At 47.4% G+C, this 26,277-nt stretch overlaps 1 protein-coding gene across 2 annotated transcripts in view; it reads left to right on the forward strand.

The window, feature by feature from the left end:
• The window catches only part of SLC25A26 (solute carrier family 25 member 26), a 130,320-nt gene that overhangs the window by 97,008 nt on the left and 7,035 nt on the right, over positions 1-26,277 (forward strand). The window contains exons 7-9 of one of the 2 annotated variants that reach the window (XM_035106708.2): positions 5,464-5,533; positions 16,798-16,862; positions 18,866-18,939. In XM_035106708.2, coding sequence (XP_034962599.1) covers positions 5,464-5,533; positions 16,798-16,862; positions 18,866-18,939 — 209 coding nt within the window. The remainder of the gene's footprint in view (positions 1-5,463; positions 5,534-16,797; positions 16,863-18,865; positions 18,940-26,277) is intronic. The other variant, XM_060271329.1, reaches the window with a different exon arrangement.

Here is a 26,277-nt window from a genome sequence, read left to right on the forward strand (position 1 = left end):
TAGCGCATGCCTGGAGCAATCAGACAGGGAATCGTTAGAGAGAAACAAGATGACCAAAGCCTTGTGTACTCACACTGATACCTTGTCAGTGCGGTTACAATTTCAGAGTTAATTGGACCCAAAGAAAGGAAACTTCCGTAATGAGATGCATTGCCAATTCCCTTATCCTCTAAATGCTTTTGTGTTCCCTGGGTTTGCTTAGGATGCCAAAGTAATTGTACTGTTGCACAACTGCAGAGGTCCTCATATAGAAGGCCATTATTGCTCTACAGTTGATCAGATTGGACATTTTACCGTGTTTCTCATATTTTAAGGCATCCCCCCAAAATAAGCCATGACAGGATTTCTAAGGGTTGGTGAAAAATAAGACATACCCCGAAAATAAGCCATGTCGTGTAGCCCCGACCGAGCGAGAGGCGAAGGCGCGGGACCCAGCAGGAGCTCCCTGCCTGCTTCCCCGAGCCGTCGCGCATAGGGGGACAGAGCCGAAGATGGGCGGGCGCTCCTTGCTGGGCTTGACAAGCCCGGGAAACAGCGCCCGCCGATCTTCGGGCCTGTGCTGTGTGACAGACAGGGGTGGGGGGAAGCGGAGATCGTTCTCCGCTCTCCCCCCACCCCCGCCTGTCACCAAAGATCGGCGGGCGATGTTTGCTGGGCTTGACAAGCCCGGCAAACAGCGCCCGCCGATCTTCGGACCTGTCCTGTGTGACAGGCGGGGGTGGGGGGGGAAGCGGAGATCGTTCTCCGCTCTCCCCCCACCCCCACCTGTCACCAAAGATCGGTGGGCGCTCCTTGCTGGGCTTGACAAGCCCGGCAAACAGCGCCCGCCGATCTTCGGACCTGTCCTGTGTGACAGGCGGGGGTGGGGGGGGAAGCGGAGATCGTTCTCCGCTCTCCCCCCACCCCCGCCTGTCACCAAAGATCGGCGGGCGCTGTTTGCTGGGCTTGACAAGCCCGGCAAACAGCGCCCGCCGATCTTCGGCCCTGTGCTGTGTGACAGGCGGGGGTGGGGGAGAAGCGGAGATTGTTCTCCGCTCTCCCCCCATCCCCGCCTGTCACCGAAGATCGGCGGGCGCTCCTTGCTGGGCTTGACAAGCCCGGCAAACAGCGCCCGCCGATCTTCGGACCTGTCCTGTGTGACAGGCGGGGGTGGGGGGGAGCGGAGATCGTTCTCCGCTCTCCCCCCACCCCCGCCTGTCACCAAAGATCGGCGGGCGCTGTTTGCTGGGCTTGACAAGCCCGGCAAACAGCGCCCGCCGATCTTCGGACCTGTCCTGTGTGACAGGCGGGGGGGGGAAGCGGAGATCGTTCTCCGCTCTCCCCCCACCCCCGCCTGTCACCAAAGATCGGCGGGCGCTCCTTGCTGGGCTTGACAAGCCCGGCAAACAGCGCCCGCCGATCTTCGGACCTGTCCTGTGTGACAGGCGGGGGTGGGGGGGGAAGCGGAGATCGTTCTCCGCTCTCCCCCCACCCCCGCCTGTCACCAAAGATCGGCGGGCGCTGTTTGCTGGGCTTGACAAGCCCGGCAAACAGCGCCCGCCGATCTTCGGCCCTGTGCTGTGTGACAGGCGGGGGTGGGGGAGAAGCGGAGATCGTTCTCCGCTCTCCCCCCATCCCCGCCTGTCACCGAAGATCGGCGGGCGCTCCTAGCTGGGCTTGACAAGCCCGGCAAACAGCGCCCGCCGACCTGTGCTGTGTGACAGGCGGGGGTGGGGGGGGAAGCGGAGATCGTTCTCCGCTCTCCCCCCACCCCCGCCTGTCACCAAAGATCGGCGGGCGCTCCTAGCTGGGCTTGACAAGCCCGGCAAACAGCGCCCGCCGACCTGTGCTGTGTGACAGGCGGGGGTGGGGGAGAAGCGGAGATCGTTCTCCGCTCTCCCCCCATCCCCGCCTGTCACCAAAGATCGGCGGGCGCTGTTTGCTGGGCTTGACAAGCCCGGCAAACAGCGCCCGCCGATCTTCGGCCCTGTGCTGTGTGACAGGCGGGGGTGGGGGAGAAGCGGAGATCGTTCTCCGCTCTCCCCCCATCCCCGCCTGTCACCAAAGATCGGCGGGCGCTGTTTGCTGGGCTTGACAAGCCCGGCAAACAGCGCCCGCCGATCTTCGGACCTGTCCTGTGTGACAGGCGGGGGTGGGGGGGAAGCGGAGATCGTTCTCCGCTCTCCCCCCACCCCCGCCTGTCACCAAAGATCGGCGGGCGCTCCTTGCTGGGCTTGACAAGCCCGGCAAACAGCGCCCGCCGATCTTCGGCCCTGTGCTGTGTGACAGGCGGGGTGGGGGAGAAGCGGAGATCGTTCTCCGCTCTCCCCCCATCCCCGCCTGTCACCGAAGATCGGCGGGCGCTCCTTGCTGGGCTTGACAAGCCCGGCAAACAGCGCCCGCCGATCTTCGGACCTGTCCTGTGTGACAGGCGGGGGTGGGGTGGGGAAGCGGAGATCGTTCTCCGCTCTCCCCCCACCCCCGCCTGTCACCAAAGATCGGCGGGCGCTCCTTGCTGGGCTTGACAAGCCCGGCAAACAGCGCCCGCCGATCTTCGGCCCTGTGCTGTGTGACAGGCGGGGGTGGGGGAGAAGCGGAGATCGTTCTCCGCTCTCCCCCCATCCCCGCCTGTCACCGAAGATCGGCGGGCGCTCCTTGCTGGGCTTGACAAGCCCGGCAAACAGCGCCCGCCGATCTTCGGACCTGTCCTGTGTGACAGGCGGGGGTGGGGTGGGGAAGCGGAGATCGTTCTCCGCTCTCCCCCCACCCCCGCCTGTCACCGAAGATCGGCGGGCGCTCCTTGCTGGGCTTGACAAGCCCGGCAAACAGCGCCCGCCGATCTTCGGACCTGTCCTGTGTGACAGGCGGGGGTGGGGGGGAAGCGGAGATCGTGCTCCGTTCTCCCCCCACCCCCGCCTGTCACCAAAGATCGGCGGGCGCTGTTTGCTGGGCTTGACAAGCCCGGCAAACAGCGCCCGCCGATCTTCGGCCCTGTGCTGTGTGACAGGCGGGGGTGGGGGAGAAGCGGAGATCGTTCTCCGCTCTCCCCCCATCCCCGCCTGTCACCGAAGATCGGTGGGCGCTCCTAGCTGGGCTTGACAAGCCCGGCAAACAGCGCCCGCCGACCTGTGCTGTGTGACAGGCGGGGGTGGGGGAGAAGCGGAGATCGTTCTCCGCTCTCCCCCCATCCCCGCCTGTCACCGAAGATCGGCGGGCGCTCCTAGCTGGGCTTGACAAGCCCGGCAAACAGCGCCCGCCGACCTGTGCTGTGTGACAGGCGGGGGTGGGGGAGAAGCGGAGATCGTTCTCCGCTCTCCCCCCATCCCCGCCTGTCACCGAAGATCGGCGGGCGCTCCTAGCTGGGCTTGACAAGCCCGGCAAACAGCGCCCGCCGACCTGTGCTGTGTGACAGGCGGGGGTGGGGGGGAAGCGGAGATCGTTCTCCGCTCTCCGCCCACCCCCGCCTGTCACCGAAGATCGGCGGGCGCTGTTTGCTGGGCTTGACAAGCCCGGCAAACAGCGCCCGCGTGCACTTTATTAAAAAATAAGACATCCCTCAAAAATAAGCCATGTCGTGTTTTTTTGAAGAAAAAATTAATATAAGACATGACTTATAATATGAGAAACACGGTACTTGCATGTGTATCTTGTTGGACTCCGCATCTTTCCCATTATTGATGTGGTGCTGAGGCTGAGAGATTGGAACCGCCCAAGAATGGCACCCACTGACTGATAGGGGTCTTGAACCCAAACCTCTCAGCTTATTCCAGGAAAACACAGCAACATGGTAAAAACAAGCAAAATAGAAAGAAAAAATCGTGCAAATCATCCAGATCTAACCAATAAAATATGGAGCATTGAACATAAGCAGGGACCTTTTCTCTCTTTTTTTAGAGAGATAATCTCAAAAATGGGTGGCAATTGAAATATTTTACTTTGGGTTTTCATAGACTTAGCCGGATGGGATGCATCTATTATTCTCTAATCTTCTCCTTCCTGTTACTTGATGCATTCATTTCCTCTCTTTCGCACATTTCATTTTGGGCCTCCCTATGAAAAGGAGGGATAGAATGGAACTTATTAGGTCATCCACGTCCAGTCTCTTCCAGTGTAGGGATTATTCCCTGTGGTATGTTCTCAAGTGCTGCCTGCTATGGTCTATTTTTAAATGATCCAGAAAAGAGGGTTTTCCCTGCTTCCCTGGGGAAGACCACACCACAATTAAGTTGGCCTTGCTGCGAGCGGATTTTATTATTTCCTCTTGGCCAACTTGAATTCTCCTTTGGCCTTGGTCCCCTGGACTGCTCCGAGTTTGGCTGTATGGTAGAGTAGTCCATTATTAATGTCTCTTGTTTTTCTCCGTTTAGACTTGTTGTAATTAGTTGACATACACCTTAGTCATGGGTAGCCTAGTGCTTACAGTTTAGCACAGGGAACTTGGAGCCCAACTCCAGATACAGGGATGATTCCATCCATGAGTGTTTGTGCTCCGCCCCCCCCCCCCCACAAGCTATGGAGCAAGCTCTACTTCAGCATGCCTTTGCTTTCCCAACTAACACAGTACTTGATTAAAGATTTTGCACCCTTTAAAACAATTTAAAAATCAACCATTGTTCTTCATGAGTGTCACAAGGGCTAGACAATCATTTCTATGCACAGCCTTCAGGGGGTGGGGGGAACAGGGGGAAGTTGCTTCACAATTGTTACAAGGGGCAGACTATTGATATTCTGCACCGCCGGCAATCAGATTGTCTAAAATTGGGGGGGGGTAGGGGTAGAGTATAGTATAGATCCATTGCTCAAATATATGTACATCTCTGCTCTGCTAAACTCGGTTCAAAACGTAGCTGCAAGCTCAAAGGGTCGTCTCGGTCATACTTCTACATCTGTAAAATGGGAGTGTTAGTGACCTACGTCATAGTCAAAAAGGCCACTCTTGTTGGTGGTACCTGTGTTGTTCACCTTGGTTTCAAGACTGGGCAATTTAGCAGTGGGTGACAAAATGCTGCTTCTGCTACCCCTCTCAGCAGCTTTAGGACAACGTATCTGGGTATGAAGTAACACAAAGGGAAGTCATTTGGAAATGGTTTTTCTTTGGCATGTACATATGGATTGGAACTCACTCCTGATATTTTTCCAGTGTGCTTTTTGCATTGCTTTATCTTCCCAAGAGGAAGAAAGATTCAGGCTGTATCTGTAAAATTGCATTGCTCCAGGCTGAAATGAATATGTACTTAACTCTCTGCAAACATGCCTTCTCTCTTGCCGTTCCATTTATCTTTCCCAGACCATCTACTTTTTTTTGAGCGCATAAGGTCCTTTAGTGTGTGTATGTGTATGTGACTTATTACATAATTGAAAATGCCACAAACAGCTCTTTAAAACTCCTGTTTCCACCCGCCCTACACTTAACGAGGAAGAGGAAGACAGGGCAGATATACTAACTTTTAATAATTTCCCCCTCTCCTATCTCTTTAAACACAGGATCTCTGGTCATGGAAGCAAGGACACGTGGTCGATTCTTGGCAGTCTGCAGTCTGTGGAGCTTTTGCAGGTGCAAAGGATTATATGTTATCCTGGGAAATGCTAAAGAAGAAAGGAAGGGAGGAGGGAAAATGTGCAAATCTATTAAGGCGAGCAGCACAGCAGCATTCTTTTATAATTCCAGTTTGTTTAGAGCAAAGAAAATGGATCTTGTTGTGCATGGAAGAGGGGGAAAGAAAGGGAAGCAAAAAAAGAGGTGAGGTTAGGGAACTCAGGAAAGGGTGTCTGTTTGAAAGACAGCCAATTTGTTTTTAACAAATTTCTGTTATTGAACAAACAGTCCCTGTCAGTCAAGCTCTGGGATTATCCAGAGGTTGAGTTGTAAAACCCTCAGCGAGAAGAGACCGCATTTGGGTGCGGGTTTGTGCAGCTGTCTGCCCTGAGCTCTTCTTGAGGGTTTTCAATAAGGGCCCATGATTCACTGTTCATGTGACAGCTCCGACAGCACTCTAGATTAAGTAGAGTCAGGAGAACAGAATGTCTAAATGCAGCAGCCTGCAGGCGGAAACTTTCCACGGAGGAGAACCGGAGGCTGAAACATCTGGGCAGTCTCCGGACACTCTCCCTGGAATGAAGAGTGGCAGGACGTGCTCTTGGACGATTTATTGCAAAACAAGCTGGAAGTTAATTGAATTCTTAAAGAGCCACCTTGCCTTATTCTAACAGCCTGCTTTAAAATAACTTCCTTTAAGATGTCACAAGTGGCTCATCCCACACGTCTGACAAGGAGCAGGGAGGGGGAAACTTAACGGTCTGATAGAAATCTCAGGTTAGTGGCTGCTATAAGGGTGGAGTGGCAAAAATCTTCTTTCCGGAGTGTGTACAGTGCAAGGGTCCAAAGTGGTCACGGTGAATGACAAAATGTGAATAGGAGTTACAGTGGCACTTTTGGATTGGCCCAAAGTAAACTAGACACCATTAAATACACACACACACACACACACACACACACACACACATATATTGGCCTGTTTATGATAAATTAAAAAATAAAAGGTTGTCTTTTTGCAAGGTATGCAGTGGAGCCATGGAAATAGCCATTTATATGAGTTGGTAACCTGCCCATACAGCTTAGGACAACATGTGGCAGCCTATCTTAGAAAATTCCTCGTCTGTCTATCCATTCCCCGTGGTATTACAGTAAAAAGTAAAGGTACCCCATACCATTAGGTCCAGCCGCGGATGACTCTGGGGTTGCGCGCTCATCTCTCTCTATAGGCTGAGGGAGCTGGCGTTTGTCTGCAGACAGCTTCCGGGTTATGTGGCCAGCATGACTGAGCTGCTTCTGGTGAACCAGAGCAGCGCACGGAAACACCGTTTACCTTCCCGCCGGAGCGGTACCTATTTATCTACTTGCACTTTGACGTGCTTTCGAACTGCTAGGTTGGCAGGAGCTGGGACCAAGCAACGGGAGCTCACCCCGTCGCGGGGATTCAATCCACCAACCATCTGATCGGCAAGCCCTAGACTCAGTGGATTAGACCACAGCGCCACCCGCATCCCCTTGGTATTACAGTATTTCATTCCAAATCCTTATTGTTGCTGCTTCTGTATACTCAGACCACATTCCTGTGGTGCTCTCCTTTAATGTGGATATATGTTTTATTGAAATTAGAAGGCCTTCCTTCCTTATTAACATGTTTAGAATCAGTGTCCGTGCCTTGTTTCCTGCAGTCAAGTCGTCCCTTAATTCCACTTCTTGAACCTTGCTGCTTGTCTAGCTGTCATGGTGTCTTGCGTCCAGGAATGCTATCCCCCCTTTTCTGCTTCCAACCATTGCCACCACCATCTGCTTCATTTCAGGATACCTACTATATGTAATACCTCTATTTCGGCAGTTCTACTTGTTTTTGGTAGCTACATGCCCTTTGTAGCTATTGCCACTTTGATTCCCTTCTTCCCACTTTATAATTATTGGGATTGCCCCTGAAAACACCCATATTTATACTTATTTATAGCCATATTAATATCCGTTCACTTGGTTCTACTGGTTTTTTGGGGGGTGGGGGTCTTAGTATTGTGTCATTTCCACTGGAACAACTCCACTAGTGTTTGGAGGCATTTGAAAGTAGCTACTCCTGAGAAACAGTTCTCAACATTTGTGTGTGTGTGTCTGTGTGTGCACGTGTGTGTGTGACATTTTTGAGATTTCCTCCAGAACCTCAAAAACAAGAGTAAATATGTCTTGGGTCTGAGTTGCTTGGATGACCAGATGATATATTTAGACACTATACACATAATTGCGCTTGGAATCATTAGCAGTGGTATTCTTGTGCTTTCTTGTGTTGCATATAATTGCCTTGAAAGAACCATCCTCTGTAAATAGACACTGGTGTAGGGTCATAGCTCAGCATGACATGTGGAGTGATGGCCTAGGGATATTCTGGGCCCCTTCTGTGAATTTTCAGCTTTCATTGAAAGAAAAAGGTATTTAGCCCTGTTACTTGGAAAGATACAAGGAAAATTCTACAAGTAATGTTTTACCTGCTTGCTTTCCACATCCTGCCCTTCCTTCCTTTCTTTCTTTCTTTCTTTCTTTCTTTCTTTCTTTCTTTCTTTCTTTCTTTCTTTCTTTCTTTCTGCAGGCATCCCCAAACTTCGGTGCTCCAGATGTTTTGGACTACAATTCCCATCATCCCTGACCACTGGTCCTGTTAGCTAGGGATCATGGGAGTTGTAGTCCCAAAACATCTGGAGGGCCGAGTTTGGGGATGCCTGGGCTAGGCCAATACCTTGGGAGGCTAGGCAAAAAAAGGAGATCAGGCTCCTAGTATTTATCTCAAAAATCCACTAGGAATTTCACATTTGTTAAATAAAATCAAATGTCACCAATATTTCAGGCAATAAAATTATGTTAAATGTAACCTCAAGCCTCAGCTTTCATTCTGATTTTGTTTCAAGGCTCTGCCATTATTTTCCGACTCATCAGCCTCAGAAGTGGGGAAAGGAACATTTTTAGCTGTCATTTTGCGTTACGCCTGCCATTTTGAAACCAGACCACATGCTGAATGATGTACTGTAGCATTTCCCCAAGCCTATAGGATCAGCAAACAGTTTCAGTATGAATTTTGTTTATAGTTTCTTTGCAAACCTGTGGATGATTGGATACCATTGTGACCGTTTTCCATTGATGCCACACTCCCCCCAAAATGCTTTTAGACTTTCTCACTATAAATATCTGGCTAAGGACCTTTGAGATCTTGCAAGGGCCTCCTGGTACATCTTGTGTTATGTGCATGAAGTTGTGTAAATGTTACTTTTTTAAAAGGTTCGCTGAGAGCTGTGCTCTCTGCCAGAATGCTGTGGCCCCAGCAGCTGTCCATGGATTCCAGGTGCTGGATCTGGCCATAGCCTACCTGGTTGACACATAAATCAGGGTGTGTTTGGTGTGGGGTTGGCTTCTTTTAACGCCAAATGAGATGTGCTGATGATGGGGACTCAACCATGTCCCATGTTATCTTCTCGTGCCCTCACAAATTCAGGCACTGTCCTACCTACAATTCCAGAACTGGACCAACCTGAAGCCTGAAATGGTGGGGGTGTGAGGGATTGCTTTAAGGTGGGAGAATGGAGAGGGAGTGCTGTGCTCCTCTCTTGATGCAAAAACAGACCTCTTGCTTTATGTGACTCTCCTGCCCACATCTAGCTTTTGTTGTTGTTTAGTCGTATCTGACTCTTCGTGACCCCATGGACCAGAGCACGCCAGGCACTCCTGTCTCCCACTGCCTCCCGCACTTTGGTCAGACTCATTTTGGTAGCTTCAAGAACAATGTCCAACCATCTCATCCACTGTCGTCCCCTTCTTGTGTCCCCAATCTTTCCCAACATCAGGGTCTTTTCCAGGGAGTCTTCTTACACAAGACAAAGAGGTGCTACCAAGCTGGGAGCATGGCATGACCTGGGCGGAAAGTCCTTTCTGGATGTCCACCAGCTGTTGAAATGCTGCCTTTCCAAATTACTTCCTGAAACAGTTGGAATGTGTGTTAATGGTTGCTTAGCAACAAGCCAGATTCTCCACCTATCTCCACTTTCATGGCCCCCTGGAAGAAATTCCAGACTGTCCCAATCTTTTCATATGTTTTGGAAGACATTTGGTTGGGGGGGGGGCTTATTTGTTTTGTTTTGTTTTAGTTAGGTTAGAGCCTTGTCGAGCCCCCTTTCCCCACTGACACATCCAGCTCCTTCAAACGCAACGTGTCTATAGCATTTGTGGAGAGAAAAAGTGCATACACCCGCGCACCAATATAAAACCATACATAAACATTACAGTTTATAAGCATAAAGTAAGTCAAACCATTGCGTGAGAGTTATTTACATTTATCACCATGTTGCAGGTCTCTTGGAAGGAAAATAAAAGTTTATAAGCCCAAGCCGCTAGCCAATCCTTAATCACGGCTATGTTGCCAATACCACAAAGGCTGTATTCAGACACTATAACTGTCTGAGACTCCCTAGCTACTCATGTTCTTTGCGTTACCACAAAATTTACTTACAGCCTTTTAGAGGTCAGAGGAGAGAGGAAAAAAAACATTAAACATGATAAACACAGCCTTCTGTTTTGAACTGTTGTGTTAACCAAGAAAAAATACTGGATCCTTTCCCCGCCCCCTAATCGTAATGTTGTCTACTTGGCAGAGGGAAAACAAACATTAGTGTTAAGTTAAATGGCCAACACTATCTTTTTGTTTAAATGCTTGCAAAATTGCAGTGGTGGTTGAAGTAAAATTTCTAAGATGCTTTGCAGCGCAGTGCTAACCGTGTCTACTCAGAAGTGTGTCCCATTGAATTTAATGGGGCTTGCTCCCAGGTGAGTGGGGCTTTGATAGCAGCTTCAGTTGCTTGCTGTGTATTTCACGGGGCCAGCTGATTATCTTTGCTCACGGGTCTAGGAATACAATACATCTTTTCTAAAGCCATAAACTAAAAGCCCTCAAATGTTGTAACTTTCTCTCTTCCATGCTCTGCTTGTGAATGGTCAGCAGCAACTCACTACTGCTGGTGAGAGACCATTGTCTTATTATAGTAAGGGAATTGTTTCGTTTACTTGCTGAAGGAAGTCAGGGTACTTTGAAATACTGTTTTCCCAGAGGGTTTTGATTTGGTACTCTGTCCTTGGCAATGGCAGCTCAACAGGTGGGGGTGATTGATTCAGTCCATCTTGGCATATCTTACAGTGCACAAGATCTATGGTTACAGGTAGGTAGCCATGTTGGTCTGACGTAGTCAAAACAAAAAAAACTAAAAAAATTCCTTCCAGTAGCACCTTAGAGACCAACTAAGTTTGTCATTGGTATGAGCTTTTGTGTGCATGCACACTTCTTCAGATACCTGAAGAAGAAGTATCTGAAGAAGTGTGCATGCACACAAAAGCTCATACCAATGGCAAACTTAGTTGGTCTCTAAGGTGCTACTGGAAAGATCTATGGTGTTACTTTGATGCATTTGGAGAAATTACTGTGTTAAAACCTGTTGCCTTCCCTGCTTCGTGCTGCCATCTGCCTTTATTAATCACGGGCATCTTTGTCGAGGCAGAAATGTATTGGAAGTGAAGACTGCAAACAGTACAAGGCTAGCAAAGGCTTTTTTCGTGCAATAAACCTGGACAGCTGCCTTGGTTTCCCTTTCTGATCTAATTAGCTCTGACAAGTTTACAGCGCTGCGTGTTGAGAGTCTTCTTTGCCCATACAAGGTATAAAGGCAATGATGAAATCTTCTTTTAGAACTGACTCTTTACAGATGCCCAAGACGGTGCTTCCAAACCTAAATTGGTTAAATCATTGCAGATGAAATGCCCCATCCTGAGATTTCTTCTTTCTATTGTGAGTTGAATCTTCCTTTTATAGACCAGCCATATCTGCTGACTAACTGATTTTCATGTCTTAAGGATGCCATGCAGCTATTCTTACGGAATGTGAGCTTTCAGTCTGATCTACAACCAGTCCAGGTGGCGATATTGCCCTGCTCTCCTTCTAGGAATCTCAAAAGTGTGAGGTGTCTCAAAGTGTAGGATTATCTCCTTTCAAGCTAGACTGTGGCGTGGTGTCAGGTGTCCTGACAGAGTCTGCTCAGGAAGACAGACAGGTTACGCATCATATTTGGGAGGGGAGAGCCTCCTTACCTAGAATTGTTGTTCCTTGGTTTTCTCCACCCCCACCATATGTTTTTATTACAATATTTTTCATGAGTAACAAAAGTACATACATTCACTTTGAGACATTATTGTTATCGGCAATATGGGGTTGAGGCGGAAAGAGAAGTGTGGAGAGTGAGGGGAGGAAATAGTATTAAAAAAGGGGTGGGGAGACAGTAATCTTTCATTCTTTTACATTGTACAGTCATACCTCGGTTTAAGAACGCTTCGGTTTGAGTACTTTCAGTTTAAATACTCTGTGGACCCGTCTGGAATGGATTAATCGACTTTCCATTACTTTCAATGGGAAAGTTCGCTTCAGGTTAAGTACAGACTTCCGGAACCAAAGGCTCTCTTCATTTCTGTGCTCATTGGTGTCCTTTTGAGCTCACCTTTTGCTGCCACCTTGTCTCCGGTCACGTAGGGATCTGATGGAAACTCTAAAGTGCCAATCCACTCCTTTCGCTGCAGAATCTAGAATTAGTGCATCCTCTCCGATGTGCAGGTGTCACTGCTCAGTATTCACAGTCCCTAAGGGGTGGAATCTGCTGTGCCAAGAGAGTCGTGTTGGAGCAGGCTGCAGTTCTGCACTGTATAGCACTGTATAGCACAATTGGGTCACACCAGTGCACGATTAAAGCAACACTTGGTGGTCCCACTGCTGCCATGTTCTGAAGCCAAAGCAAGGGGAAGAACAAAACACGCTGTCCTTTTACAATGCCACTTCCTCTGAAGTCATACCTTGAGTGCAGTTGGTTGGAAATGCTGGTATCTCTCTTCCCCACCCACTAGCTAGTTAAATTACAATACTTGCATACTGTGTTTCCTCCAGTCTCTGTTTATAACATGAAGACTGGGAGCAGTACCCAACTAAGTAACTGTGCACCGGCCCTACACCACCCCCAAATCTGTACAGTGCGGGTTAGGGAAATCCCCAGAACATCTTCAGGGGCCATTCAGCTCAGTGGAGAGCGGATAATGTTTTCTTGTGCAAGGAGAAATTATTGCACTGGCAGATTGTTCCCATTAGCAGTACTTTGAATACAACCCCAGGAACTGCTGTTTGTTGACCTTGTAAGTTCCCTGATCCTCTGATACACGTAAACTGGATTATCCGCAGCGTCATGGAAACCCAGGGTCTGAGCTCAGTTGGCCATATTCCATGCATGTTGGCTACATGAGCTGCATTTTGTTGCTCCAGACAGTATGTTCTACCTGTCTGAAGGTGGAAACTTGAGTGTATGAAGCTTGCAAGACCAGGAACCCTTCCAGGTTTGCTCAAAGTCTAGTTCGGGCTGGGGGGGGGGGAATGGTTTTCAATCACTTCCAGATTTAATTATCTGTCTCCTTCCTACACTTTGGAAAAGAACAAGCTTTCTATATTCCATAAAACTGGGAGGAAAAGACAACTATTTATAGCTACTTCCCAAGACAATGCTCTGGGCTGGACCTTTTGGAACATGTGCTCTGACCTTGGCTCTGAATTTTCTGCACACTCCTTAGAAAGGATCTTGCTTTTTTAACCTCTCACTGCTTTTCTCCTCTATCCTTTTGTTCATTACCACTCGCCCGTTTAATAGCTTGCGCTTTGGTACATCACGGCCAGGGTGACAGAGCCAAGAATTCATCCCCTGGGTTCTGAACATCCTGGCATGCATTACATTACCTTTGGTTTGGGAGAGGTGGTGCTATTGCTGTGGGAGAAACAACCCACTTCTCTCGGCACTGTGTTGTTTCTTGCAGCTAGAAGCATGATCTGTGTTCCTGGCATCATGCTACTTTTTTTTTTTATGGGAAGGGCTCAGGACTGCAATACCTCAAGGGCCTCCTCTTTCCATATGAACTTACTCAGACCCTGGGATCATCTTCTGAGGCCCTTCTTCCTGTGCTGGTCTGGAAGGTAGCAACACAAGAACATGCCTTTTTTGTGGTGGCTCCCTGTTTGTGGAATGCTCTCCCCAGGGAGGTTCGGCTGGCACCTTCATTATAGATCTTTAGGTACAAGGCAAAAATGTTTAAAGTTAACCAGGCTTTTGGCTGATTGGCATCCAATGCCCTTTTAAAATGTGTTGTGTAAGGGAGGGTTTTTGGGTTGGTCTTTGTTTTTGTTTTTATTGTGTATTTTCTGTTTTATATATTGTGATTTTGTGTTGTGAACTGCCCTGAGATCTACAGGTATAGGGCTGTATGCAGATTTAATAAATTAATTATAATATATATATATTCAACACATGTTTTCCCCCAGACCTAGTCAGTTGATTTAATGTGTTCTGTGCCTCTCCACAGCTTCTGTGGTTAGCCTAGCTGTATTGGTGGCTACAGTGGTTAAATCTCTAGAGGCCTCTGTCTCTGATTGCCACAGGCTCTTCTCCTTTCCTAGAAGTTTATGCCTCCTGCTTATGCTGTCCTGTGCCCCACCCAGAGCGGACCTGCCTCACTGCTGTTTTTCTTTTAACACAGGGGTGTCAAACTCAAATTCATCGGGGGCCGCATCAGCAGTTTGGTCACCCTCAAAGGGCCGGTTGTATCTGTAGGACTATGTGTCCACTCTTTATTATCATAAATTATTGTCACTGCATTCAATTATTACTGTTTTTTGTAATAATGTAAGTAATAACTAGCGCTGAAAGCAGAAACATAGTCAGAATAATGGCAAGTAGATATTCAAATGTACAATTATTGTACAATTTATTGAAAAATGATTTTTGGTAACTGCACTGGGTGGTGGAGGCTCGCTAGGGTTTCATGCAGGAGCTTTGCAGAGCTACTGGTACCTGGAGATGCTGGGGTCCTTCTGCATGCAGGACAGATGTTCTGCCAGTGAGCCACCACCCTTCACCAAAGGGACTGGCTGAGGTTGACTCACTGAAGCTGCTCTCCTGGTTCCAGGGTTTAAGGGCCAGAAGTATAAAGCAGCATCCTATGTTTCTGAGGAGAGGGAGAGGGAGAGGGAGAGGGAGAGGGAGAGGGAGGGGAGGAAGGAAGGAAGGAAGGAAGGAAGGAAGGAAGGAAGGAAGGAAGGAAGGAAGGAAGGAAGAAAGAAAGAAAGAAAGAAAGAAAGAAAGAAAGAAAGAAAGAAAAGAGGGAGCAGGAGGGAGAGAGGAAGGAAAGAGGTGAGAGAAAGAAGAGTAGGAAAGAAGGAATAAAGAAGGAAAGAAAAAGAAAGAGGGAGAGAAGACAGAGATAAAGAAGGAAGGAAGGAGAGGGAAAGAAAGAATAAGAACGAGAGAGAGGAAGAAAGAAAGGGAAGGGGGGGGTCGCCGCCTTGATTCAGCACCAGAAAAGAGCGCGAAGGGACCCAGGGGCAAAAAGCATTTCCCCGGCCCCAGCTGTTTGTCGGCGCTTTGTTGGCGCGGCGCTTCAGCAGCAAGGTCCCACTGCTGGGTCCCGCTGGCTGGGGCGCTCGGCGGGCCACATGACGAGGTCTGGCGGGCCGGATTTGGCCCCCGGGCCTTGTGTTTGACACCCGTGTTTTAACACATCCAATTGTGTCAGGAGCGGACCAGCAGTAAATCACACCGAGCACTTTGGAGTTAACTCTTTATTAGCAGAAACAGGATCTGCACAGAAGTGCCAGGCCTAATGAGCACAACAACTCATCTCTGGCAAGTCCTGCCTCCATGAAGCAGTTGCTGAGACTGAAGGTCCCTGCCTACCCACAGCTGCCTAAGTCCCCCTCCTCTCCGGAAGTTTCCCCAAGCAATCTCAGACTGTGCCTGCATGAAGCTAACTTCTCCACACTCTTCATGCCCCTACTGGTTCTGGGAGACCAGCGGGGTGGGGAGCTTGTGGCAGCAGGAGAGGGAGACACCTGTGCCTCTTCACCAGCCAGACTCATCTCTGCCCCTTGGCCTCCCTCCTCTCCTGCTTCCGCTTCTGCCTCTGAATCTCTGCCAGACTCCTCCTGCTCACTAAGCCCTGTCTACCCCTTCAGCTTCTGACACCTCCTCCTCCCCCCAGGCCTCTCTCTCTTCTTCCTATGACCCCTCATTGTTGTCCCACCCCCAGTTCCCAGGCCCTGAGTCTTCTTCCCTTTGGGGTTCCCCAGCTGGTTCCTCCCACCATTGCTCTGCGTCCAACCAGTCTATGGCCGATTGCTTTACCCAGATGTTTGAGCTGAGTTCTAATGAAACACTGCTAGGACAGTCTTCAGATCCCTTTAACAGCTGAGTGCTGTCTACACCGGTCAGTGATGTGGTACATTGTCCCCGGCTCAATGAAAAAATGTTTCTTCTATTTCTTGCTCCTTACTTAGCTGCTCTAATGATATCCTCAGTCCATGAATGTACACATTTGGATGTCCGTGAATGGAGGAGGAACTGAGGAAGCAGCTGATTAGGGAGAGACAGAGTCGGGGTTGTGAACTTCTAGTTGGTACCTTGTGCTCTCTAAACCTGGGGCCATAGCTCTATGGTAGAGCACATGGTTTGCATGCAGAAAGTCACTGGAATCTGCAGATCAAGTAGCAGGTGATGGAACGGCTTCTCCCTTGCCAGAAACCCCGTAGAGACACGGCCAGTCAGGGTAGACAACATGGGGATAGATGGACAAATTAGTAGAAAGCAGCATCTGATGGGTTGTAGCCAACCAAGTTCTGCTCAGAGTAGACCATCTGAAATCAATAGATCTAAGTTCATCATTCCCATTAATTTCAATGATTCTACTCTGAGTAGCATCAACACTGGATTCAGCCATATGTTTAAAAGTGACAGCTCTAGAGTCCTGCCCCTGGGAGTACTGGGCAAAAATAAAATGAAATCAGAAATCAGCTTGAAGGAGAGCACTGTCTGCACATGGTAACACAGATGCCATGGATGCTTTAGCTGAGATTCCTGCACTGCAGGGGGTTGGACTAGATGATCCTTGGGGTCCCTTCCAATGCTACAATTCTACAATTCTTTGTGGGCTCCAAAGAAAGGAGTCTGAACAAAAGGTTTCTAAAGTATATGTGTTGCATTGATGACCCCACAATCCAACAAGACTCTGGCTTCAGACAACCTATGCCCAGATTCTGAAGTGAGAAACAAGCTGTAAGCATTAATAATGAAGTGGTTTTGGCAGAAGCTGTGGGAACGATGGGGCCATGTAGCATGCATATTTAACAAACAAAGTCTTGCTTGTGTTTGGCATTTTTATACGCTCAGGTGGATTTGCAGCTGCAGTCACCACCCCTCTGGATGTAGCCAAGACAAGAATTATGCTGGCAAAGGTAAGAGCTCGGAGAACAGTGTGAGGCTAATTGACAGGTTTGCAGGTTAATAGCACTGGGGGTTTGCATAGTAGCAACAAAATCAAACCCAGCACCTTCTAATGGTTTCTTTTCTTCTATTTTAAGTTTGGGGTCTATGTCTCTCCAACTCTGGTGCCCCTTTTTCTGGCTCTCCCTGCCACCTCTCGTTTCTTTTCCCACTCAGCTGCTGCTGCTGCTCCTCCTCAAAGGGCGTCCCCAGTTGGTGCTTATTAATTGATCTATTAATTTAGATTTATAGGCTTGGCTCGTTCCTGTAACTCAGAGCTGGCAGCTGCTTTCCCTAATCCCATTTATCCTTGAGTCAATACATCGAGGTGGACCAGTGTTATTCCTGTTTTTCAAGTGAGAAACAGAGACTGAGTGATGGTGGCTTGCCCAAAGCTGTGCTGCATTAGGCTGCGATTCAAGCCCAGATGTCTCCCAGGTCCTATCATGCGACTCTACCCATCTGAGCCCGACACTTTTTTTTTTAATTATTAGACAGAATTGAGAAAAATAGCCTTAGCATTGGGCTCCCATAGCACTTCATTCTAAGCACCAGGATCTTGCACGTCAACAAAAGATAGACAAAGTGGACGTGCACATTCTTTGCTACTCTCATAAATGACTTCATCTGGAACCAGTGTGACATGCTGGTAAGAGTGTTGGTCTAGGGCAGGCATCCCCAAACTGCGGCCCTCCAGATGTTTTGGCCTACAACTCCCATGATCCCTAGCTAACAGGACCAGTGGTCAGGGATGATGGGAATTGTAGTCTCAAAACATCTGGAGGGCCGAAGTTTGGGGATGTCTGGTCTAGGACCAATGAGACCTGGGTTCAAATCAACACTCAGCTATGACGCTCAAGGACCAGTCAGCATCTCCTGACCTCCCTCACAGGGTAAAATGGGGGTGGGGAGAACCTGTCGCGCTGAGGAAGGGAAAACTTAAACACGTTACAGGGTTCCTAAAAAATAGACCAGGGGCGATTATACTTCATCCAGCAGAGCTTTACTGCTACTGAAGGCAAATGAGCATAATGGTCACAAATCCAATACATACAGGATTGGCACAGTCCATAAGAAATCCAGTTGCAGCACTTACAATAAAACTTACAGTACTTATAAGACTAAAACTTCACACTACATACGGAACAGAACAGAACAGCAGAACAAAGAGACAGAAAGAGAAAGTAAGCTCAGGCTCCTTCTGGCCTTACTATTATAGTTAGCATGACCTTGACAGAAAGATAACAGAACCAGTTTAAATGTACTCAGCTTCTCAGAAGGAATAGCCCAAACAAGAACCTTCTGCCTGTTTCTTTCACATAGAAAGAAACCTTCCAGAACACTCTTGAATTAAGCAGAAGCAGGAAAGATCTCTACACATCATATCGATAACTTTCTGTACTAAGAACTGCAAACTGACAGAACCATGTACACCATCTAGAGCAGGCATCCCCAAACTTCGGTCCTGCAGATGTTTCGGACTACAATTCCCATCATCCCTGACCACTGGTCCTCTTAGCCAGGGATCATGGGAGTTGTAGGCCAAAACATCTGCAGGGCTGCAGTTTGGAGATGCCTGACCTAGAGCTTCTTGGAGGGAAGATGGGACATATGAATGAAAAAATAAATAAACAAGCAAGCTTGGGAGCAGACCTTTGTCTTGGAAGAAGTACCTTGACTCACCACTCTTAGATTTAGTCCTTCATAGAGGTGTGGTGGTGTGGAGAAGATGCCCACCCACCCAATGGTGGAATGACTGCTTGGTGGAGTAAAAAGGAAACCAGCAGTCATTCCATATCTATGGAGCACAGTGGTAGTTCATGCGCCTTGCATGCACAATTTCTCAATTTAAAGGACTGCAAAATACCTTTGCCTGAGACTTTGGAGTAGAGGTAGACGGTACTGTGCAAGACATCCCAGTGGTCTAACCTGATATGAGGCAGCTTTGAATGTTTATCTGTGTGCTTCTATACAGACCGGCTCCAGAACCGCAAGTGGGAATGTGCTGTCGGCTCTGCATCAAGTTTGGAGGACCCAAGGGATATCTGGGTAAGGATGGATTGGGCACAGGGAAGAAGGCGGGTTTCACTTGTAACACCCAAGTGAATTACTGGGGGCCTTTATATTTTTCTGCAGAAGGGCACGCCCCCCTCTGTTTAATGTTTTCATCTGTGCTGCTTGGTGACAGATAAGTTGTAAAAGGAATGAGTGAAACTTAAACTTAAATTAGTACTTTTCAAGCCAGGTGGGCACTGAGTGTGCAGCAGGCACAGCACTAGAGCAAAATGTGGGCAAACAAGAAAGATTCAGCTGTTTTTATTCTTCAACAGTGTACACAAAGTAATAATAATAAAGAATACTTGATGAGAAGTAGGGGAGGAAGGAAGACCCAACAGATTGACAGAACAAATATTATGTGGCTAGTAATTGTTTTGAAGAGGGTTACTTAGAAAATAAATAAATCGGTGTTTTGCAGTGGCCCAAAGTGTTTCCATGGAGTTGTGATCAGCAAAGTGGAGTATGGGTTCAAATTCTAGCTTGGATTAGTGAGTTTATATTTAATAGGTTTAGTATAATAACATACTACAGAGACTCCATAATCTTTACTTGTCGTTTGCACCCTGTTTGTATATTTATATGTATTATGGGTTACTTGTAGATTTTGTAGTTCAGGGGGGTTAAAAGGAGAAGACCCTGAATAGCCTTTCTTTCCAGCTGCCTCCTTTCTTTCAATCAGTAATCACCCTCTGCTTTGCAAAACTTACTGAGTAATAAGGGTCTTTTCTTTCTATCCTCTCAGCCAGAGAATAAGTAATGGGGTTGATATTAGGCTTCACTCTAAAAACAAATAGAAAGCTGGAAAAAAGAAGGAAATGCTAATAATCATTCTGGAGCAGGCCTGCTTGCGAGCTTCTGTGGAGGCAAAGGTTTGTTGACTTAGAAGAACCTCGAAGATTATCAAGTAGATTCCTCTGGATGGAGCCACATTGCTCTTACAAACATTTCATTTAAAAAGAAGTCTATGTTAGGGCCAAACTTCGGTATAACATTAATTGCATCATCGTCATCATCATCATCATTATTAAGGAATTTATATACCGCCCTAAACCCGGAGGTTTCAGGGCAGTTCACATAAAAAGATCACAGTATATAAAATAAAAATAAAAGCAATAACCCAATAATACCCCCCAAGCCACATTTTAAAACGGTATGGGACGTTGATCAGGTCAACCAAAGGCCTGGTTAAAAAGGAATGTTTTTGCCTGGCGCCTAAAGGTGCATAATGAAGGCTCCAGGCGAACTTTCCTGGGGAGAGTATTCTACGGACGGGGAGCCACTGCAGAAAAGGCCCGTTCTCGTGTTGCCACCCTCCGGACCTCTCGAGGAGGCAGCACCTGAAGGAGGGCCTCAGAAGATGATCTCAGGGTCTGGGTCAAGGAATGAGGCGGTCCTTGAGGTATTGCGGTCCTGAGCCATTCACTCATTCATGCAATTAATGAGTGCATACTTCGTTGTTATGTCAACATGAGCTTTGGGGAAGGCTGAGCAGCCTTAGGACCATGGATGGTGGGGCACATCCTGCCATGGTCCTAAGAAAAACCACGCCTCTGCAAGATTCTTCGCTTAGGCAGGAATAACCAGCTGCAGAAATTGAATATGAGGGACACTGTCTTGCTCACAGCACATTTGAAAAGGATATAGTGGTCTTCGGGAACCACAAGCTTAACATGAGTCAACAGTGTGATGCAGAAGCAGCAAAAAAAAGAAGGCTAATGCTATTCTAGGCTGCATCAACAGACGTATAATGTCCTTTAGGGACCTTTGGAAGTTGCTGGCATTGTCGAGGTGCGGCAGGCCACAGAACAGCCCCCTGAGCAAAGATGTGGCATCCATAAATGCCAGGGACATTGCTCCCTCTGAATTATATTCACTGCAAAATGCCATCTAAGGAAACCACCTGACTTCAAGGCTCTCTAGACTGGCTGTAGCACAGTAAGAAAGGTGGTAAGAATAGGCACAAACAGTTGCAGCTGAAAATAAAATTTCATTGATTCCTTCAGTTGAAAGGCCCTAGACCTAAAATCACCCCCCTCTCCCTCCCTCTCTGTGTGTGTCTCCAGAAATATGTCTCCAGAATTTCTCTAAATTTGTATAGCTGGGGGGAAAAATATAGCTTCGATTAATCTCTAGGCAGGGAGAAGTGGCAAGCTGGGGCAGCATCAAAAAAAGTATTGGAAAGGGTTGGAAATAGGAAAGACCAGTTCTGCCAGGCCTGCTGCCAATTATAAATCTATTAATCAGGACAGTAAAAGTGTCAGGCTCTGTGCCTGTCTGAAACCAAGAATGACAAATGCCTTATCTTGCGGATTGACACCTTATTGAAACCAGAAGGGCGCATTGGGCTTCCTTTTGGCACCTCCACTGTGGGCCAGCAAATGAACATCCCGTCCTGTCTGGGGAGAGAGAAAGAGAACTAACAGCAGCAGATAGGTGTCTTGGCAGTGATATAATAGGAGATTATAACAGGAGATTAGAGGGGCATAAGGCAGACATACGCTTGGGCTGGTTTTCTTCTTCCAAATGAGAGGCTGCTCGCCTGTCTTGTGCACGTTGGCACTTCTCTCTGTCATGCTCCAGGCTGTCTGCATTCTGCAGAGTCAGAAAACCCATGTGGCCTTTTGGTATCTGGAGAGTCTCTTCTTCCAGTTTTAGAGCACTGAAGGGTTTTGGATATCGGATTGAGAATGTATGGGTAGTATTTAATTGTGAGGTTGCAACTTAGAGACAGGCTTCAAAGTTACATGTCCCGCAAAGCTTCTTGTACCTTAAAAAACCAACAACCATGGAACACCATTTGCTGTGTTGCTGAGTTGTTGGAAACTGGAACTGACTAGTGGACAGTGGAGTTCCCTGTGGTGTTGTGAACTTCGTTCACTTTAGCTGGAGGATGTAGGAGTTGCCCAGGGTTGGAGGCAGAATACTGGTTGAGAGGGATAGTTAAGCAAATAAATAAAGGAAATGGTTGCTGGAGTCCAGTGTTGTAGGCTGCAATCAGTAGGTGCATTCTTATAGTGAGAGCCAGTGTGGTGTAATGGTTAAGAGCGGTAGACTCGTAATCTGGGGAACCGGGTTCGCGTCTCCGCTCCTCCGCATGCAGCTGCTGGGTGACCTTGGGCCAGTCACACTTCTCTGAAGTCTCTCAGCCCCACTCACCTCACAGAGTGTTTGTTGTGGGGGAGGAAGGGAAAGGAGATTGTTAGCTGCTTTGAGACTCCTTGGAGTAGTGATAAAGCGGGATATCAAATCCAAACTACTACTACTCCTCCTCCTCCTCTTCTTCTTCTTCTTCTTCTTCTTACAAAAAAGCGTGCCCATCCACACAATGGCATAAATTGTGTCTACACATGCTTGGAAGTTTCTTTAACTGCTTTCTCAACTCAGCAGGCTATTCAAAGGGACTTGCTCTTGGGAAATGCTGTTGGAGAAGTAGCCCCACGAAGACTCCCGTGGATCGCATCCATAGTGTCAGCACCTGGCACTCGCATGCATCTTCTGATGCTTCTGTTTTGAGACTGGGGCACCCACCTGAACCAAGAAGTGTGACTCAAGCATTTCTGTAGTGAGAGCATTGCCATTAAAGTATTGGAGACAAGCATGAGAATGATTTTAAACCTATGATATGACATAAACCTGGGTGGGTGGATAAAGATCTCTCAACACATTTTAGTGTCTGAGGGAGCAACACCCAAGCACCCAAACGCCGAGACTTTTAGACATCATTTCAGTAGGGCTTCTTTCCCAAGCGAGCTTGCTTTTGGGTGGTAGCCTTAATAGATTTTCACAGTCTGCCTTGGAATGAGGAGTGGGAAGTAGTCTCATGGGAAATGATTTGCAAATGACAGTGGCCTGCTGCATCTCATATCAACAAGCACAAAAATCTGCCATTGGGAAAATCTAGACGTGGCCTTAGTATTAGGTTTGGGGGAGAAATTCTCCTGGTTTGTATTTTTGTGTGAACCTGCGTAATTTTCGTTTCCCAAAACAATGCAGAAACCAAAAGACAGGGAAACTTGCAAAATTCAAACACCTCTGAATTTTGTGACCCAGTTCTCCAACTAAAAAGTGTGCCAAGAAAAAAAGATTGCATAGGTAAATGAAAATAAAATTCAAAGCTTATAATAGAGGGTCTTACTTACAAAAAATGAATACACAAATGCATATATAAATCGGCATGAAAATATGTACTAACTTTCATTTGGAAAGAAAATTTTGCAAATTGATGTGAAAAAGGAGTTTAGGGTTTGAAAAATGAGTACCTGAGGGAGACTGAAAATGACTGATTTGCCCATCTTTGCTTAGAATTCAGGTGCCACCCCTCTTAAAGTTATCCCTGTGTGGAAGATGGTCATGGTTAACGGATGACTGAATGAAACCAGGGTCTTCCTTTGTGATTTTGAGATTCATTGAGGCATGCGGGTGGTTTAGTGTGTGGATAATGAAGTAATAATGTGCCATTCTTTTGTCAATGACATCATCTTTCACAAGGAGTAGGTGCCTGTTTAAGGAGATGGTCTGTTCCAATTAAACCGCCTCAGCCTCCAAGGAAGATGACAGCATTTCTACAGGCAACAATGGTGTTCTACCACAATATATCTGCCCATGGAAGGCTCTGTCGGTACTTGCCTTGTTACAAATTACTTGGCTTTAAAGCTGTAATTATGGTAATAGACCGAATTGCTGTCTAGTGAAACCATAAAACATTTCCATCTGCCTGCCGCAGCCCCGAAGCAAAGATCATTACCACAGAGAAGTGCAAGTGCAGGAAGGCGGTAAACTGAGCTCTGCATCTGACCTAGCAGTGGAGGAGAAAGAAAACTCACCAATATCTATTCGTGAGTTGCCACCAGGTCTCCAAAGACCCACAGAACTTATCAAGGGGCTTTGGTCTTTACAGACAAGTCTCATTGCTCGCTAAAACCTTTGTTGTAGGAAGAATTCTAATCAAATAGGGATGTGTAATTTTCCTCGCTGAAAGGCTATTGGAAGAATTTAATCAGGTTAGAAAATCCAGGCTGATTATTATTATTTTTTATTGAAGCGGGGAGAGCTGCGGTAACATTTGGCCTAAGTCTAGTGAGCAGAAGTTTTCTGCTAGGATTATGAGAACCTGGTTTCTTTAAAGGAGCATATTGAAGGCATACAGTTGGGAAGAGGTAAAGATTACATAGGTAATGGGGCGGTGAATGGCCTGTGCATACCCTGTTTCTCCGAAAATAAGACGTAGCCATAAAATAAGCCGTAGCAGGATTTTTAAGCATTCAAGGAATATAAGCCATACACCGAAAATAAGACATAGTGATAGGCGCAGCAGCAATGCCGGCCACGGCAGGAGGAGGAGGGGAAAAAATAAGACATCCCCTGAAAATAAGCCATAGTGTGTTGTTGTTTTTTGAGGAAAAATAAATATAAGACAGTGTCTTATTTTTGGAGAAACACGGTAGGATTACTGGAGCAGCCTGGAGACAAAAAAACCTATCCCCATATAGATTTATATCCTCTTTCAGAAGTGCTGAAATCCAGACATTCACCCATCATTGTTTTCCCGAGTTGAATTTGCCTTCCATGAGCAGAAAACCTGAGGCTGATGGGCAGTTGATTGGGAGATGGAGGGCTTACACATGACCACATTTCTTCCTGATGGTGGAACAGCCTCACACTACAGAATTTGCTGCAGGAACTCAAGTTGGGAGATTTGGGGTGCCCCCCAAAGCTGTCTGTACACAAACTGAACAGACTTCTGCTGCTGCAACAGAGCTTCTTTTCCTCTGCCCCCTGCAGCCCCCCTTGACTCTCAAAATCTGTATAGATTTTTGGAGGGTGCCGGACTGCAGTAGAGAGGAGAGGAACATTGGTTTTTCCTTGTGCAACTGGGTATTTGTTTAAAAAGACCTACATAGCCATAGAGGGTTTGTGGTGGTGGGAGGGTTGTTTCAAGAGTTTTGGGATGTATCAAAGTAATCCCATATCCTCCTGTGACCCCAGGGCACAACGGAACAGTATAGCAAGCACAAGAACATGCGAGGAGGTTTGCTAAGTTAGACAATTGGCCCATCAATCCGGCATGCTGCTTCTCACAGTGGCCAACCAAATACCTCTGAAAAGCTCTCACGCAGGCCACGAAGGCAGCATCCCTTTTCCATTGTTGCCATCTAGCAGCTAGTAATCCTAGGTGTGCTGCCTCTGAACCTGCTTGTTCCTTGGAGCGGCTATGACTCATACCTATTGACAGTTCTATCCTCCATGAATTTGCCTAATCCCCCTTTAAAGCCGTCTGAGCCAGCAGCCCCCACTGTATCTTGTGGGAACAAAGTCTCTGCCTCCATTGTGTGATGTGTACGGAAGCACTTCCTTTTGTCTGCGTTGTATCTCCTGTTACATTGGTGTCCCTGGATTACCTGAACTTCAGTATCCTGGGCATCAGAGAAAAGCTCTTGGCTCCATCCACTTTCTCCACACTCCGGAGCCCAAGGACAGACTTGAGTGGGCTAGGACAGATTTCAAATCCTCACAAAATTGTTTAAGGCCAGTGTGGTGTAGTGGTTAAGAGTGGTAGACTTGTAATCTGAGGAACCAGGTTCGCGTCTCCGCTCCTCCACATGCAGCTGCTGGGTGACCTTGGGCGAGTCACACTTCTCTGAAGTCTCTCGGCCTCACTCACCTCACAGAGTGTTTGTTGTAGGGGTGGAAGGGAAAGGAGAATGTTAGCCACTTTGAGACTCCTTCAGGTAGTTATAAAGCGGGATATCAAATCCAAACTCTTCTTCTTCTTCTTCTTTGAACTAGACACACTCTCTCTCAGCTTCACCCACCTCACAGAGTTGTTAGGATCACCAGGGATCCTAAGGGTCTTAAGACACCAATGGACATATGGCCTCTTCTCTTCTCCCCCCCCTCCTTCCAGCCACCTTTATCACTGAAATACCTTGAATCCAGCAGCCTTTCCTGATGGGAAGAGGGCTCCAGCCCGCTGCTCTCTTCCAGGGTTGCTTCCTGATTAGTTTATTGCAGAATCAGTGCTATGCTAGCAAAGAAATCTGCACGATGTCATCATAATAGCATTGTCATCATACTATTCTAATTTAATTTCATTGCTACTTATAAGTAATAGCAATATTCTTATAAATGCTAGTCTTGGTATTTTGTTGACATTTAATCCACATTTCCTCTTAGCTCTGCAATATCGTTTCTGAAATGGATTTCAACGTTTAACCTGTGCGGTCAAAGCGAAGTCAAGGATGGCTGGTTGCTTTTTAAGGCGTTGGGAATGCGGGTCTTGCACTGCCCACATTTCCTTACAATATATGTAAAGGAATGAATGCCACTGAA

Source organism: Zootoca vivipara, chromosome 2, assembly GCF_963506605.1.
Source record: "Zootoca vivipara chromosome 2, rZooViv1.1, whole genome shotgun sequence".
Taxonomy (NCBI): domain Eukaryota; kingdom Metazoa; phylum Chordata; class Lepidosauria; order Squamata; family Lacertidae; genus Zootoca; species Zootoca vivipara.